The following is a 14,914-nucleotide window of genomic DNA, read 5'->3' on the forward strand; positions in this document are numbered from 1 at the left end:
CTGCAAGTTATAAACTTGGTTACCCCCAGAACGTTGTTAAACAGTACTCTGTTCTAGAACATGCTGAGATAGCATTTATGCAAGGGATGCCAGGGTGTGGAACGGATTAGTCCGGCGTTCTCCTCAACAGTCCAGGAAGAGGACAGGGAGAAGGCAGCATCGCTCCTAAGCGGGTGAAGCCAATTTCATCCTGAGTGACGGTGACAGTAATAACTGATAAGAAATGAAATCACAGCTTTTCACACGCAGAGTCTGACAAATGGCTGACCCTTCTTCCTCCATGTCTGGGTGCTCACGCTGGAGCGCGAGGGGCCCTCCCTCCACTCCTGGGTGTGCGTGCTGGAGGGCGACAGGCCCTCCTTCCAATCATTGTTGCTTCTGCTGGAGAGCAAGGGCCCTGCCTCCATTCCTTGGTGCAGGTGCTGGAGAGTGACGCCCCCGCCCCCCCCACTCCTCTTGCTCCTGCTGGAGAGTGACAGGCCCTCCTTCCAATCATTGTTGCTTCTGCTGGAGAGCAAGGGCCCTGCCTCCATTCCTTGGTGCAGGTGCTGGAGAGTGACGCCCCCGCCCCCCCCAACTCCTCTTGCTCCTGCTGGAGAGTGACAGGCCCTCCCTCCAATCCTCGGTGCTTCTGCTTGAGAGCGATGGGCTCTCCCTCCACTCAATGTGCGTGCTGGAGAGTGACAAGTCCTCCCTCCATCCCTAGGTGCTCATGCTGGAGCGTGAAGGGCCCACTGTCCACTCCTCGGTGTACGTGCTGGAGAGTGGCAGGCGCTCAGCCTTCTTAGGGTGTTTGGGACCCCATCCAGTGTGGTTTTGCTCTAGTTCCCCGCCTGGGGAGAGGAGCTCAGCAAGCAGCACTGGGTTTATTCTTGCTCATTTATTCAAAAGAAAGCTACTGAGTTTGAAAATGCACCAAGCACTGGAGAGAAAAGGTGAGAGGACCTCGGGGCTGCCTGTAAGAGGCTCAGGATGTGGCTGGGGGTGAGGCCCGCTGGCAACTCCAACGCAGGAGATGAGGGGGTCTGGATCCCACCGTCGGTGCACCCACGCAACCTGTCCGCACCCTCAGGACGGCAGAAAAGGTCCATTCTTGTATTTCTTTTTAAGTTGAACTAAATCCATCTCTAGTCCCTGCCTCGGAACTGATGGAGCCTGGCTGTTACTGGGCCTCCCCACCTACAAGGGATGGAACCAGAGCTCGGGGCTGAGGTGCTGCTGGAGTGTTTAGTGCCTCTGCTATCAGGACATCCTGTGGCCACTGGCACACTGTCTGCCCACACAGTGCCCCCGACCAGCAGCACAGCCACCCTCTCTCCACAGCCAGGGCTGGGAGCCCTGGGGCCCGACTCCCCGGTCCCACATGCCTCACAAGGCAGGACATTCTGGGTCCTGTCGCATCCCCGGAATCAGGGCCTGGACCCTGGTCAGAGCAGGACCTGCAGACGACCCTGGGTGGGGCAGACTGTCTTCTGTCCTTGGTGGCAAAGCCGGTGTTCTTGGCGTCATGTCTGCACGTATGTGTCTGAAGCCACGGGAACGCAGGGGCTACCTCCGGGCCTGTGCCTGTGGAGCAGGATTGGGGAGGACACACGGGTGGGCGTCTCAAGAACTGTTGTGACACAGCAGAGCCCCTGCAGCTCTGCTCTGTTGGGCCTTGCCCTCGGTGCTGGGTGCAACATGTGACAGGATGGCACGGGAAGCTTCCCAAGAACGCTGGAACTGGGCGTTTGAAGACCTCATGGCGGCAGCTCCAGCCCAAGCGCTGCAACTACGGGGCTGTGCCAGGAGCAGGTGCCACGGAGCCTGTGTGGGTCCAGGGCGAGAGGTAAGGGGAGTATGGACGGGGCTGTGCATTCCTGGGGTTGAAGGCAGGCTTCAGGGGGTGACACTGAATAGGGACTGGGAAGGTGCATGCCAGGAGGGGTCCAGGCAGAGACAACAGGTGGGGGCACGATCCTCGAGGGGAGGCAGAAGAGGCTGGCAGTGTAAGGCAGGACAGCGATGCCCACGGAATCCAATGCCTGCTGCGCAATCGGAATTTTGTCTGTGGCCTCAGGCGTCTGACATGCATTCTCACACCTGCATGAGCACCAGGAGCCCCTGGAGGGCTGTGCAGACGACACTGTTGGGCCGGCCCAGGCCCCAGCAGTTCTGACTCCTCTGTGATCAGAGGGTGGGGTTAAGGATGTGCATTTCTGACAAGCTCCCAGGAGACCCTGGCACTGCTGCTTTGGAGACCCCACTTTGAGGACCACTGATCTAACACTGCCCTCGTGGCAAACACGGAATGACTCTAAGATTCAGCTGGATGGATCATTCAGGGAGGAAATTCACCTTTGCCACCGGGCACACCCTGGCCGTTCAGTAACCATGGCCATCAGGGTTACTGACTTTTTCATTCTCCACTGCATTCCAGAGTGGGCATTTCCACAGTAGTGAGCCCATCATCAACTCAGCGATGTTCCCATTTTCCAGTTAGATTAGAAAATAAGCTTTCTGATGGTTACCTATCCACTGTACTCGGCTCTAGAAAAGATTTCAGGGATGTGTAATTTATGTTTAACATAAAGAAAAGCTGAGTGTAAACTAGATAAGTTACAATTGTCCCAGACATTATAGACACTCACAGCATCGTTTTCCTCCTCTAGCAAAACAAAACAAAAAATGTTGCAATCATATAGGCAGTAGGAAAAAAAAAATTAGCAGGACACCATGGCTCACACCTGTAACCCCAGCACTTTGGGAGGCCGAGGTGGGAGGATCACTTCAGGCCAGGAGTTAGAGACTGGCCTGGCAACATAATGAGATCCCCATCTTTATAAAATTAAAACAATCTGGGCATGGCGGAGCACACTTGTGGTCCTAGCTGTTCAGGAGGCTGGGGGCGGGGGGGAATCGTTTGATTGCAGGAGGTTGAAGCTGCAGTGAACCATGTTTGCACCACTGCACTTCAGCCTGGATGACAGAGTAAGACCCTGTCTCAAAAAAAAAAAAAAAAAAAAAAAAAAGGCAAGAACTGAGGCAATGATGCTGTCACCGGGCCTGGCCTCATGCCAGCAGCAATGGCTGTGAGTGCGGTTCAGAGGGAGGGTGGGTTTAGGCTTACCGGCTTACCAGGGAACCTTGATCTCTGTTTCTAATTTGCTGGGCTCATGTCTAGTTGGAACCTGGGCACTGTTGTCTGCTTTTATGCACAACTGGCTGGGGACAGCTCTGAGCCACGGGCCTAGAAAGGACAGGCTCCATAATCCACTGGCAAACCCTGCAAGATGCCTGCAGTGAGGTGCCAGGTTTGAGCGGAGGAAGAGCCTTGCATCTCATCCCTGAAGTCAGATTTGAAGGAAGACCCTCAAGGTGAAGGGCTTCTAATTACATCTTCAGCTTTCTAGGCTTAACAATAGTTTCATTTTTCTTGTTGAAAAGAGAGATTTTGAAACCGCCTTGGTGTCCAGCTGTCCTTTTGGCTGTCTCACCTCTTTTTTCTTTTAATGCCAAATTAACCTAGATATCAGCAAATGGGCTGAGACTGTCTGGTAGATGCTGTGTTTCTATGTTTCTACTCCATTACAAAAATTAACAGAAATATGGCTTCGCTTTGTATAGATGTTTATATCACAGTCTTTAAAATGAATTATAATTAAAACTATCCACAAAGCTAGATGTTTAGAGAACCCTTGTCAGAGTTCTTTCGTAATGTGAAGAAACTTTCAGGTACTTTCAGTTCTTCAAAAGCAGGAATAACTGTGAACGTGAAGGCAAAAGGCCTTTCAGACCTGTAAGAACATGTGAAAACCACGTGTCTGGCTTCAAAACTGCCCCAGCCCCTGCCCGCCTGCATTTTACGTGCTCCTCCTTTGCTTGATTATGCGTTGTGGTTCCTGTTCCACTCAGCTCACGCTCCACCTGGACGTATAAACTCTGGGAGGAACGGCGACGGCCTCTCCTCCACTACCAGGCTGGCAGGGGTGTCTGGCTGGCATCAGGCCGGAGGAGACTCGGATGGGTAAGACCAACGCACTTAGTTCTGGGTGTGTGGGGAGGGTGAGAGGAGCATGAGCGGCGATCTGTGGGGGTGTCTTCCCTGTTGCAAATCCCCCTGCACGTGCAGGTGCATGGCGAGAGGGTCTCTATACCTCCCAGCTTTTCTCTGAGGATGTCCAGAATGAATGAGCAAAGCAGGATGGCCTCCAGAACAAAGGCCCTGAGGCTGACTCCAGATTTCTTGTGTCTACGAGCTGTGTTCTCCCAGCACGCCTGCCCCTTGCGTTCAGGGACTGTGTGGCAGTCCTGGGCTGGGCCATGGCTTGGAACCAGAAGACACGCAGCCAGACACCAGTGAAGCAGCAGTTTTATTGAGTCCGTGTCACATTAATACATTAGCTTCATGGACACAGTTTCAAAGACCCGGGTCATTCTGACACAGTATGCTGGAGGCAGCTAGGCCAGCTTGAGGCACTGCGTGTTAAAGCTGTCCCCCTCCTTGCCGGCGACAGCCTCCAGCAGGGCCTGTTTCTTCTGCATGCTCCGCGAGGACTCCAGCTCGTACATGGTGGTCAGGTTGAAGAGCACGCTCTCGTGCAGGTAGTGCCTGGGGTCCTGCTGGACCATGGCCTCCAGCTGCCGCAGGGAGTCCTTGAGCTTGCCCAGGTAGAGCAGACACACGGCAGCGTTGTTGTTGGCCTAGGGAGGAGCACACGCACAGGGTCGGCCCATGCAACCAGGACAGACGCCCGCCCGCTCCAGGCTGCGTGCTGGGCCCTGTGATGGGGGTCTGGGGGGTGACGCAGAGCTGCCAGCCAAAGCCTAGATGGCCCTGTTGGGTCACTTCCCCCAAGGGCCACGGCCGCTGCCTGGCGCCAGTGGACTGGAGAGAGAGTGCAGGCCCCCGCTGAGATGTGTGGGTGCATGTTTCTAGCGTCTGTGAAAGGCAGAGGGCGGAGGATCCTGCGGCTTGGGGATCTTACCACTGCGTTTGTTGGATCCATCCTTAAGATCTCTGTGAAGAACCTGTGGGCTTCTGCAAAGTTATTCTGCCCGAGGTGAAGGAACGCTCTGGAACACAAGCGACGGTGGCAGTCAGTGGGGAAAGCCCAGGCGCTGCTGTCCCCCAGCAAAACCCACAGGGGCTCTGGACACCACACAGACCCAATGTGTGACCCTGCGTGGCCTGGGGTTCCCGATCTCCAGGCAGAGGCAGTGAACTGCATTTTGCATTCAGGCTCGCAAATTAAAGCCACTCTAGTTTTACTTTTTTTATTTTTTAGATGGAGTTTCGCTCTTGTTGCCTAGGCTGGAGTGCAGTGGCGCGATCTCGGCTCACTACAACCTCCGCTTCCCAGGTTCAAGCGAGTCTCCTGCCTCAGTCTCCCAAGTAGCTGGGATTACAGGCGCCCGCCACCATGCCTAGCTAATTTTTTTGTATTTTTAGTAGAGAGAGGGTTTCACCATGTTGGCCAGGCTGGTCTCGAATACCTGACCTCAAGTGATCCACCCGCCTCGGCCTCCCAAAGTGCTGGGATTACAGGCGTGAGCCACTGTGCCCGGCCAAGCCACTCTGGGTTTTATTAGTTGAGAATAGAGGAACTTCACCTAAATGACTTCCTGCTAAAAACGGACACCTGCTTCATTTACGCTTTCTGATCCTGGGTGCAGGCTTTGTCTGAGGCGCGTTTCCTCCTCACAAACGTGCACTCGCACAATGCCGTGCGTTCTACCACAGAACACCAGAGCACAGGATCCAGAACGGCTGCTATCCCGGCAACGGTGACCTTTACGCACACATATGCTGAAAACGGGGGCAATACAAGCGCTACTCTGAAGAACAAGGGGGAAATGTCTCCTTAAAAATCAGCTTCTGTGACTAAAAGAACATCACTGCAATTCCAGAAATCACCCGTGTACTTCTTGGGTCTCAGTTCTGAGAGACACAGGGCAGGAGGCGGCACAGAAAGAAGCGCCTTCTCTGGGGGGCTTTCCCACTCAGTAAGTGGGGCTTAAACGCCTCTGGGAATTTTGAGAAAACATATATTTAGTTTTAAAATATTTACCTAGGCCGGGCGCGGTGGCTCAAGCCTGTAATCCCAGCACTTTGGGAGGCCGAGACGGGTGGATCACGAGGTCAGGAGATCGAGACCATCCTGGCGAACACGGTGAAACCCCGTCTCTACTAAAAAATACAAAAAACTAGCCGGGCGAGGTGGCGGGCGCCTGTAGTCCCAGCTGCTCGGGAGGCTGAGGCAGGAGAATGGCGTAAATCTAGGAGGCGGAGCTTGCAGTGAGCTGAGATCCGGCCACTGCACCCCAGCCTGGGCGACAGAGCGAGGCTTTGTCTTAATAATAAAATAATTTAAAAATAATTTTATTAATATATATATTTATATATATTATATATAGATATTTAAAAATATATATTACATATATAAATATAGATATTTAAAATATATATAAAAATATAATTATATAATATATAAAATATATATTTAATAATTTAATTAAATATAAATTAATATAAATTATTAATTTATACTTAAATATATATAAAATATATATTTAAATATATAAATTTATTTATATATTTAAAATAAATAAAATATTTACCTGTTCATTAAGACCATGATTTTACCCTGTAGTCCATCTAATTTCTGTGTTACTTTCTCAACATCTTGAAAATACTTTTCAGCTGTTTTTATGTCTCCAATCTGCTTTGACAAAATGTAGTCAGTTTAGTTGACAAAAGAAATATTAAGTCGAAACTCGTACATTTAGTTCCCTAATATCATGTTACAATATGAAGACATTTACATGTCAGGCAGAGGAAAACTTCAGTAAACGTTTAGTAATCACTTTTTTATAAAAAGGCAAAAGACATTTAAGATACAGTGGAATGTTAATGTTCTACATGTCGGAAACTGCGTTGCTAATGTACATGCCTTATTTAAAAGTTAGTTTAGTAATTTGTACCTTTAGGAATGCTGGCAGAGCATTACGTAAAATAACATGAATAACTAGTAAGATGAAACATAAAATACTTAAAATACTGGTATAATATGAGCAGGTCCCAAGCCAATTTATGAGCTACTTGTGGCTAGTAAAATGGTAGGTGCCATCACATTTGCAAATTTCAAAGTAATATTTTGACCAATAATATAGAATTCTGCTGTAAAAAACAAGCCAAACCAAACCCAAACTCAAACCTACTCTTGTCACACATGTCAGGAAACCCGCCACCTGCCCGAATCAAATGCAGCCGGACGCAGCAGCCTGGCGGTCGAGGCGGCCCAGGGGTGGAAGGCTGAGCCCCAGCCCTGACTCCTGAGGCCACAGCCTGGCTTTAGAAAGGCAGACGCGGGTTTTCTTTCACCTCCAGAGGCACAAGGAAGGGAATAAATGATCTGAGGCTTACAATAAGAAATAGATAAAAATTAAAGAAAAGTCCTATTACGGCCCAAGCCATGCTCACGAAGGAAAACACAGAGTTGCCTTGTGTCCGGGGCGCAGCCTGCAGGAGTCAGGCTCTGCGACAGCGAGCTCTGCTCGTGGCAGCAGCAGAAGCTTCACAGAATGCTGTCCTGTCCCCAGGAGAAACAAGCTGAAAGTGCGCGGCTCACCTCTGTGAGGAGGGCTGGAGGACCCAGCGCTATCATCGCTGAGCAGCCTAGTTAACTCTCAGACTTCCCACGCCAGCATCTGTCCAGCACGAAACAAGCCTGCTAACTTCTCAGATGACTGGTGGGGAGGTGGTTCTCCATGGCTGTCATGTATCTGCATGTCTTCCAAGCACAGACACCGACAGGCTCTGTTCAAAGCATTTACACAAGGACGCTGTTTACAGGACAGCCTTGTAAGCTAAACCGCGTCCCTCTGCGGCGAAGGGCAGGCAGGCAGGCTCACCTCCCAGGAGCAAGGATTTTGGTGTTCTACGTTCAGGATTCCTCTGCAGCCACACAGCCCACTGCAGGCATCACGAGGCCCTGGGTGAAGACCCCGAGGAATCAGGGCCCCGTGTCTGGCGGAAAGAATGCCACTCTGGCTGTGCTGCTGTTGCTGTGTAATAAATGTCCTTCATCTCTAACCTAAGAATCTTACACTTTTTCGCCAGCATCCATGAAAATGGCAGCTAACTCTACAGCTTGCACATAGGATAACATCTCAGGCCCTTCACAACTGTTGCTGTTACCCCACAAAAGAAATACCACACGAGGAGGAAGAAAAACAATGAAACACAAAGAAAACAGGCGTGCACACACACCACACATGGAACAGCGTTTGTCCATCGCTGCCCTTCGTCTGCACAGTCCGAAGGGGTTTGAAGTCCACTACTATGGACTTCCCACTTGCTGACTAAAAAGAAACCAAAGGCAGCATGGGCTCCATGATACGGCCCTCAGCTCGAATGCCTGCATCTCCTGCATTAACTAACGTCCTGTTTAACAGGACGGCTGTGATACTGATCTGAAGATGCGCGGTGGCTCAAGCCTGTAATCCCAGCACTTTGGGAGGCCGAGACGGGCGGATCACGAGGTCAGGAGATCGAGACCATCCTGGCGAACACGGTGAAACCCCGTCTCTACTAAAAAATACAAAAAAGTAGCTGGGCGAGGTGGCGGGTGCCTGTAGTCCCAGCTGCTGGGGAGGCTGAGGCAGGAGAATGGCGTAAACCCGGGAGGCGGAGCTTGCAGTGAGCTGAGATTCGGCCACTGCACTCCAGCCTGGGCAACAGGGTGAGACCCCATCTCAAAAAAAAAAAAAGAGGACTGACCAAGATTAACATGTGCTGGCAGCTGCAGCAAGTGTTTCAAACACAGCTCGCCTGAACCTCCCAACAGCCTGTGATGCAGACGCTGTCACTAGCTTTGCTTCTAGATGAGAAAGTAAGGCTTGGAAAGACGAGACAATTTTCTGAGGTCACACAGCTACCACAGAACAGTGTGGGGTCAACACCCAGGCCTGCCCAAAGCCCAGACCATGTGCTGATCCTCCGCACCGCAAGGCCTCCTGAGGCTGGCATGGGACTTTACTGAAACAATGTCTTAGAGGAAGAGAACAGAGAAATCTTGGGAAATTCTTTGCTACCCACTGATCTTCCTGATGATTAGAAAGTAAGTTGACATTTTCAGAATTATTAACATGTTATTAGGATATAAAATTCTACCGATTTCTAAAAGTTAGGAGCAACTGAAAAAATTAAACATAAAAAGGCAATTAAAAGCATTCCAGAATATGTAGACAACAAATCAGTAAAGGACACTATTAAAAAGAAAATACCGTGGCTGGGCATGACGGCTTACACCTGTAATCCCAGTCCTTTGGGAGGCCAAGCTGGGAGGATCGCTTAATTTCAGGAGTTCAAGACCAGACTGGGCAACAAAGTGAGACCTTATCTCTATTAAAAAAAGAAAAAAATGAGCCAGGTGTGGCCGTAGGCACCTGTGGTCCCCAACTACATGAGAGGCTAAGACAGGTGGATCTCTCGAGCCCAGGAGTTCCGCAGTGAATCCTAATTGTGCCACTGCACTCCAGCCTGGCAGACAGAGCAAGACCCTGTCTCACAAACAAACAAAAAACAAAAAATAGTAAGTGTATAAACTAATCCAGAAAAAGAAAAGCATAAACAGAAATGTAAAAGTAGAAACAGCTACAGGCAGAAAAAGGAAACTGAAGTGATAAGAGCACTGTCTTTTACTCCGTGCAAATCCATGAGAAAACAGGGACAAAGCAGGTGGCTTTCTAGAAAACTCTAAATTAAAAACTGTTCTCAGAAACACAGAAAAATCCTCAGGCACACAACACTAAGGCAGACTAATAATAAATTATGAAAAGCACACAGCACACCTCATGTGCTCAGCAAAGGCAATTCTTAGGTGAATACTCAAACCTTCAAGGAATAGATCATTCCATATTACTCAAAAGTTTTCCAGAGAGGGAGCAAGACAGCTTCTAACCTATATGCCGCCATATCCTTTTGAGATGTCACCTGTGCACACACAAACCAGACACCAACATCACTCACAAACGCAAAAACCCGGGGAAATGCCACCCCTGGAGCTCCAACCTATTGGTTCTGAGTTTAGGAGCAACACATCGTTAGTGTTCCTGTGGCAGAAACTAGAACCGTGCACTGGGTCCGGCTCCCCCCTCGCTGGGCGCTGATGGTTAATACTGAGTGTCAACAACCTGAATGGATTGAAGGATGCAAAGTGTTGTTCTGGGTGTGTCTGTGAGGGTGTTGCCACAGGAGTTGAACATCTGAGTCAGTGGACTGGGAGAGGCAGACCCCCGTCAGTTTGGGTGGGCACCATCTAATCAGCTGCCAGCGCAGCACAGCCAGAATGAAGCAGGCAGAAGTCGGAAAGAGACTTGCCGAGTCTTCCAGCCTCATCTTCCTCCTGTGCTGGAGGCTTCCTGCTCTCGAACATCAGACTCGAAGTTCTTCAGCTTTTGGACTCTTGGACTTACACCAGTGATTTGCCAGGTGGTCTCAGGCCTTTGGTCACAGACTGAAGGCTACACTGTTGGCTTCCCTACTTTTGAGGTTTTTGGACTCAGGCTGGCTTGCTTGCCCGTCAGCTTGCAGACAAGCTATTGTGGGACCTCACCTTGTGATCGGGAGGCAATTCTCCTAATAAACTCCCCTTCATAGATTCATCTATCCTATGAGTCCTGTCCTTCTAGAGAGCCCCGACTCACACAGGCACTGAGGGCTGGGGGTGCCGTGGGTCTGTGTCTGGCCTTGGGTGGGGCCCTCCCCTCTGGCAGCAACCTGGAGGGCACAGGTTCCAGATGATGGGGCCACAGGAGAGGGCAACCTGGGTCCCAGAACCACTGCATGGAGGGAGTGCCCTGCAGAGCTGCTGGACCCCTGGGATTCTGCCAGGGCAGGAGAGGCCACTGTCTCCCAACCCAGTGCATCCCATCTCGACCACTCTGTTCTCCACCTGGCAGCCCTCTGGATGGTGAAGAGAGCTCCCATTCTCAGCTCTCTCACCTGCTTCTCTGTCGCAGGTTTGGGGTTCCTCACCACCCTGGTGGCACGGAAGCCGTTACAGACGGGCAATGGCCATTTTAAAGCTTTCTCAAGGCAGAGTGTCCTGCAGTCCGTGGCTGTGAGCTGTTGAGTGGAGAGGAAGGCAAGAACGACTCTTCTCTGTGGTGTGGGCATCAGATGATTTTAAGCCATCCAAAAACAGCACGGCTATGTTAACAGCCGCATAGGTTGCTAGATGACATTAAATCCGTAGTCAGCCAGAAACCCCAGTTCTTTTCATATTTACCACTGATCAACTTCAGTCACGGAAACATAGGTCTGTAATTGATACAGAAAACTCATTTCAGCTGGGCCCAGTGGCTCATGCCTATAATCCCAGCAATTTGGGAGGCAGAGGCAGGAGGACTGCTTGAGGCCAGGAGTTTGAGACCAGCCTGGGCAACATGGCAAGACCCCATCTCTACAAACAACTTAGCCGGGTGTGGTGGTGCATTCCTGTAGTCCCAGCTACTCGGGAGACTGAGGTGGGAGGATTGCTTGAGCCCAGGAGGTCAAGGCTGCAGTGAGCTGCATTTGCTCCCCTGCACTCTAGTGTGGGTGACACAGCCAGACCCTGTCTCAAAAACAAACAAACAAAACCACCAAAAAAACCCTACCCAAAACCAACACAGAAAACTTGTTTAGTCTAAATTTTTATGTTATAAAACATTCTTATATTTTAAAGCCTATCAGAAAAACTGTTGCATTCCAACTGGGCAAATCCCCTCAGGCTAATGTACATACACCAATAAAAGATGTGATCTATTTCAGAATACCCTAGCTTCTCTTCCATGTTTTTCTTGAGTTCTCCTTCACCAGCTCCTCTTCCCCACCCGCCGTCGTGAGCACAGCAGAGCCGGCCCCAGGGGTCCTCTCCTTTCCTCTGACCCCCGCTCACCTGCTCTCTCCGCAGAAGCCGAGGGCCTGCTGGGAACCAGGCAGGCTGTCAATGCATAAATTAGGCTGCATCTGCGCAGAAGCCTCCTCTACTAGACAAGCTCGACCTTGGCTTCCTTCTCTGTCCTTGTAGAATCCAGTGTGAGAAGAATCCTGCTAAGTCAGTTAAGAAAAATCCCTGCCCTTGGTGCCTTAACACCTGGAGATCCTACCACTCTGGCCAGCTGTCAGCGACGATCCTATCAAGTCTGCTTGGCCAGAAACCCCTTCTTGATGCTTCCTCTGGGTAATTTTCCATCCACTGACCCTGACCCTGACCCTGGTCCCTGGTTGTCAATTCCCACCTGTCCTCCGTGAAGTCGGAGTTGAGTCCAGTCTCTTCGCCTTCTGCATGCTACTGCCATGCATTGTTTTTTTCTTTAGCAGCTGTCAGAGCTCTTTATAGATTCTGGAAGTAAGTCTCTTGTCAGATACACGATTTGCAAATAATTTCTCCCGTTCTGTGGGTGGTCTTTTTACTTTCTCTTTATGGTATCCTTTAAAGCACAACAGTTTGTAGTTTCGGTGAAACCTCCTTTACGTGCATTTCCGTTTTCCTCGCACTTTGGTGTCACATCAGGATGATGAGGCCTGACAGGGTGGCAGGGGCTGGGGGACGCTCTCCCCACTCTTTCCCTGACCGGAGCCAGCACACTCCCCGGCTCAGGGTGGCAGCCACAAGTGAGTCGCTTCTTTCTCTATTTGAACGTCTCTGTTGAGCTGTGGCTGATGCACAGGAACCTGCATGTCTTCAGACTGTACAGCCTGAGGGGTTCTGGTACGTGGCTGTGTGTGTAAAACTACCCTCCTGGTTGAGACGGTCAAGGTGCCCGCATCCCTCCTGGAGCCTGGGGTCATGACCCTCTGTAAAACATGCTCAAGTCTTTCCCAGCTTCACAGTGCCTCCCTGACCCTTCCTTCCCTTCTTCCACCGCAGCGTCTCCCCACCCTGCCCTGGGTCCCTGCCCTCTGGGAACTCGGTCAGAGGTGACCTTGGTTCTTGCTGAGGTCCTCTCAGCCATAGCATTGGGTGGTCCTGCATCCCATCCCCCTTCGTCCTGCCTGGGGCGGCTGGTTTATCCCAGACTTCCCACCACTCCTGCAGCGGCGGAGGCTTTCTCCTGCCTGATCACTCTGGGCTCTGACCTTTGGTCCAGGACACCGAGGCCTGGGACTGGCCACAGACACTGCAGAACCACCCTGCGCTCAGCTGCCCCAATGCCAAGCACAGGCCCCTCACCTGTGCTCGGCTGCTGGACTTGCACCTGCGCACCACAGCTCCCTTCCCAGTCCCAGTGAGGAGCCTCCGAGGCCCAGTCCCAGTGAGGAGCCTCTGAGTCCCAAGTCCCAGTGAGGGCCCTCTAAGACCCAAGTCAAGAGAGTCTGAGGAGGTGGAATCTATGCAGTGAAGTAATTTTAAGAAGTATGAATATAACGCTTCTTCTGTTTGAAGATCGATTGCTTCTGCCCTTCCTTAATTTCGATTATGTGAGAAACTCCTCTGGAATACAAATGTCTCCAATCTCGCTTACAACACAGATTTCTTTCAGAAGTGGAAATTCCCACGGGCCCCACTCTCTCTTCTCCTAACCCCCAGCCCCCTTAGAGTGTGGAGGTCCCAGTGCTCTACGGGAAGCTCTGTGTGATGAAGGTGAAGGGACGGTGGAAACGCTCAGAGCAGGCATGTGAGTTTTTTTTTTTTTTTTTTTTTTGAGACGGAGTCTCGCTCTGTCGCCCAGGCTGGAGTGCAGTGGCGCGATCTCGGCTCACTGCAAGCTCCGCCTCCCGGGTTCACGCCATTCTCCTGCCTCAGCCTCCTGAGTAGCTGGGACTACAGGCGCCCACAACCGCGCCCGGCTAATTTTTTGTATTTTTAGTAGAGACGGGGTTTCACCGTGGTCTCGATCTCCTGACCTTGTGATCCGCCCGCCTCGGCCTCCCAAAGTGCTGGGATTACAGGCGTGAGCCACCGCGCCCGGCGCATGTGAGTTTTAAACACGGCTGTCACCTGGCTGGAGGGTGCGCTAACAGCTGGCAGGGAACGTGGCTATGACAGTCCCGCCTGCAGGATGAGGCCTAGGTGAGAGATGGATCCTCCCCTATATGCAGGCATTAAATCCCAAGTACGATTCTGCCATTGGAGCCAGGGTTTCCAGCTGTAACGTGAACAGCACACACTGAATACATGACCCTTTGCTCAGTGCCCGGAATTATGCTCTCAACTTCTTGGAAAGAGCAAGGATTGCTATTCAAAAGTAGAATGTGTTTTGAAATATTAAAATAGAAAGTCTGCTCCTTGGAGCCCTAACACAAAGTGAGGGCATCTGGGCCATCCTTGTATTCGCCAGTGTATCTTCTCGTGTGAAATGGCAGCTGCTGGTGTGGTGAGTGAGTTTCCTATTTCTAGCTCGCGTATTTTAAAGGCACCTACATTCAACACAAAATTTTAAACACAAAGAGGAGGTGCAGTGTCAGTGGTCTCAGCCCAACTGTGTGGAATCATCTAGAACCTTGCTGTCCGTCCACCCCTTTCACCTCTGTCCGGCTGGGTCATCTCTGGAGTTAGCATGCTTCCTTTACAGCACGTTTTCCCAAAGGTGTCTGCATATTTTGTTTTAGTAAAATCATTTTTTTCTATTTCCGCTCTTTAGAATGAAAATGGAAAATACTTCCCTTTCAATTAGTGTTTGCTTTTTAGTGCTCTTGTTTACATTTTCCCAAACTCAGAAAAGAAAAGTGGCTGTTTCTCAGACTCTGCTATACACACTCACACACACAGAAAGAAAAGTGGCTGTTTCTCAGACTCTGCTATACACACTCACGCACACACAGAACAGAAAGCTGAGGGCGGAGGTGTACAGCCCACTCTTTCGCCAAGTATTAGATGTGACCTAAACGTTCAGAGACGTTTGAGGTTGCTCCGTTACTGATTTGGCGACGGCACCGGTGGAG

At 50.8% G+C, this 14,914-nt stretch overlaps 4 protein-coding genes across 15 annotated transcripts in view; 1 reads left to right on the top strand and 3 right to left on the bottom strand.

Annotated features, from left to right (window-relative positions):
* EIPR1 (EARP complex and GARP complex interacting protein 1) overlaps positions 1–14,914 on the top strand; it is a 579,020-nt gene that overhangs the window by 298,816 nt on the left and 265,290 nt on the right. The gene's annotated exons all lie outside the window — the stretch shown is intronic.
* COLEC11 (collectin subfamily member 11) overlaps positions 1–14,914 on the bottom strand; it is a 361,397-nt gene that overhangs the window by 176,608 nt on the left and 169,875 nt on the right. The window lies entirely within an intron of this gene.
* RPS7 (ribosomal protein S7) overlaps positions 1–14,914 on the bottom strand; it is an 838,959-nt gene that overhangs the window by 114,081 nt on the left and 709,964 nt on the right. The window lies entirely within an intron of this gene.
* TRAPPC12 (trafficking protein particle complex subunit 12) overlaps positions 4,340–14,914 on the bottom strand; it is a 99,570-nt gene continuing 88,995 nt past the window's right edge. For all 3 annotated transcript variants that reach the window (XM_050754046.1, XM_050754045.1, XM_050754047.1), the window contains 3 exons: positions 6,601–6,701; positions 4,968–5,055; positions 4,340–4,683 (listed from right to left, as the gene is read on the bottom strand). In XM_050754046.1, the coding sequence (XP_050610003.1) occupies positions 4,441–4,683; positions 4,968–5,055; positions 6,601–6,701 (432 nt within the window). In that variant the 3' untranslated portion in view covers positions 4,340–4,440. The remainder of the gene's footprint in view (positions 4,684–4,967; positions 5,056–6,600; positions 6,702–14,914) is intronic.

This window comes from Macaca thibetana, chromosome 13, assembly GCF_024542745.1.
Source record: "Macaca thibetana thibetana isolate TM-01 chromosome 13, ASM2454274v1, whole genome shotgun sequence".
NCBI classification, from domain to species: domain Eukaryota; kingdom Metazoa; phylum Chordata; class Mammalia; order Primates; family Cercopithecidae; genus Macaca; species Macaca thibetana.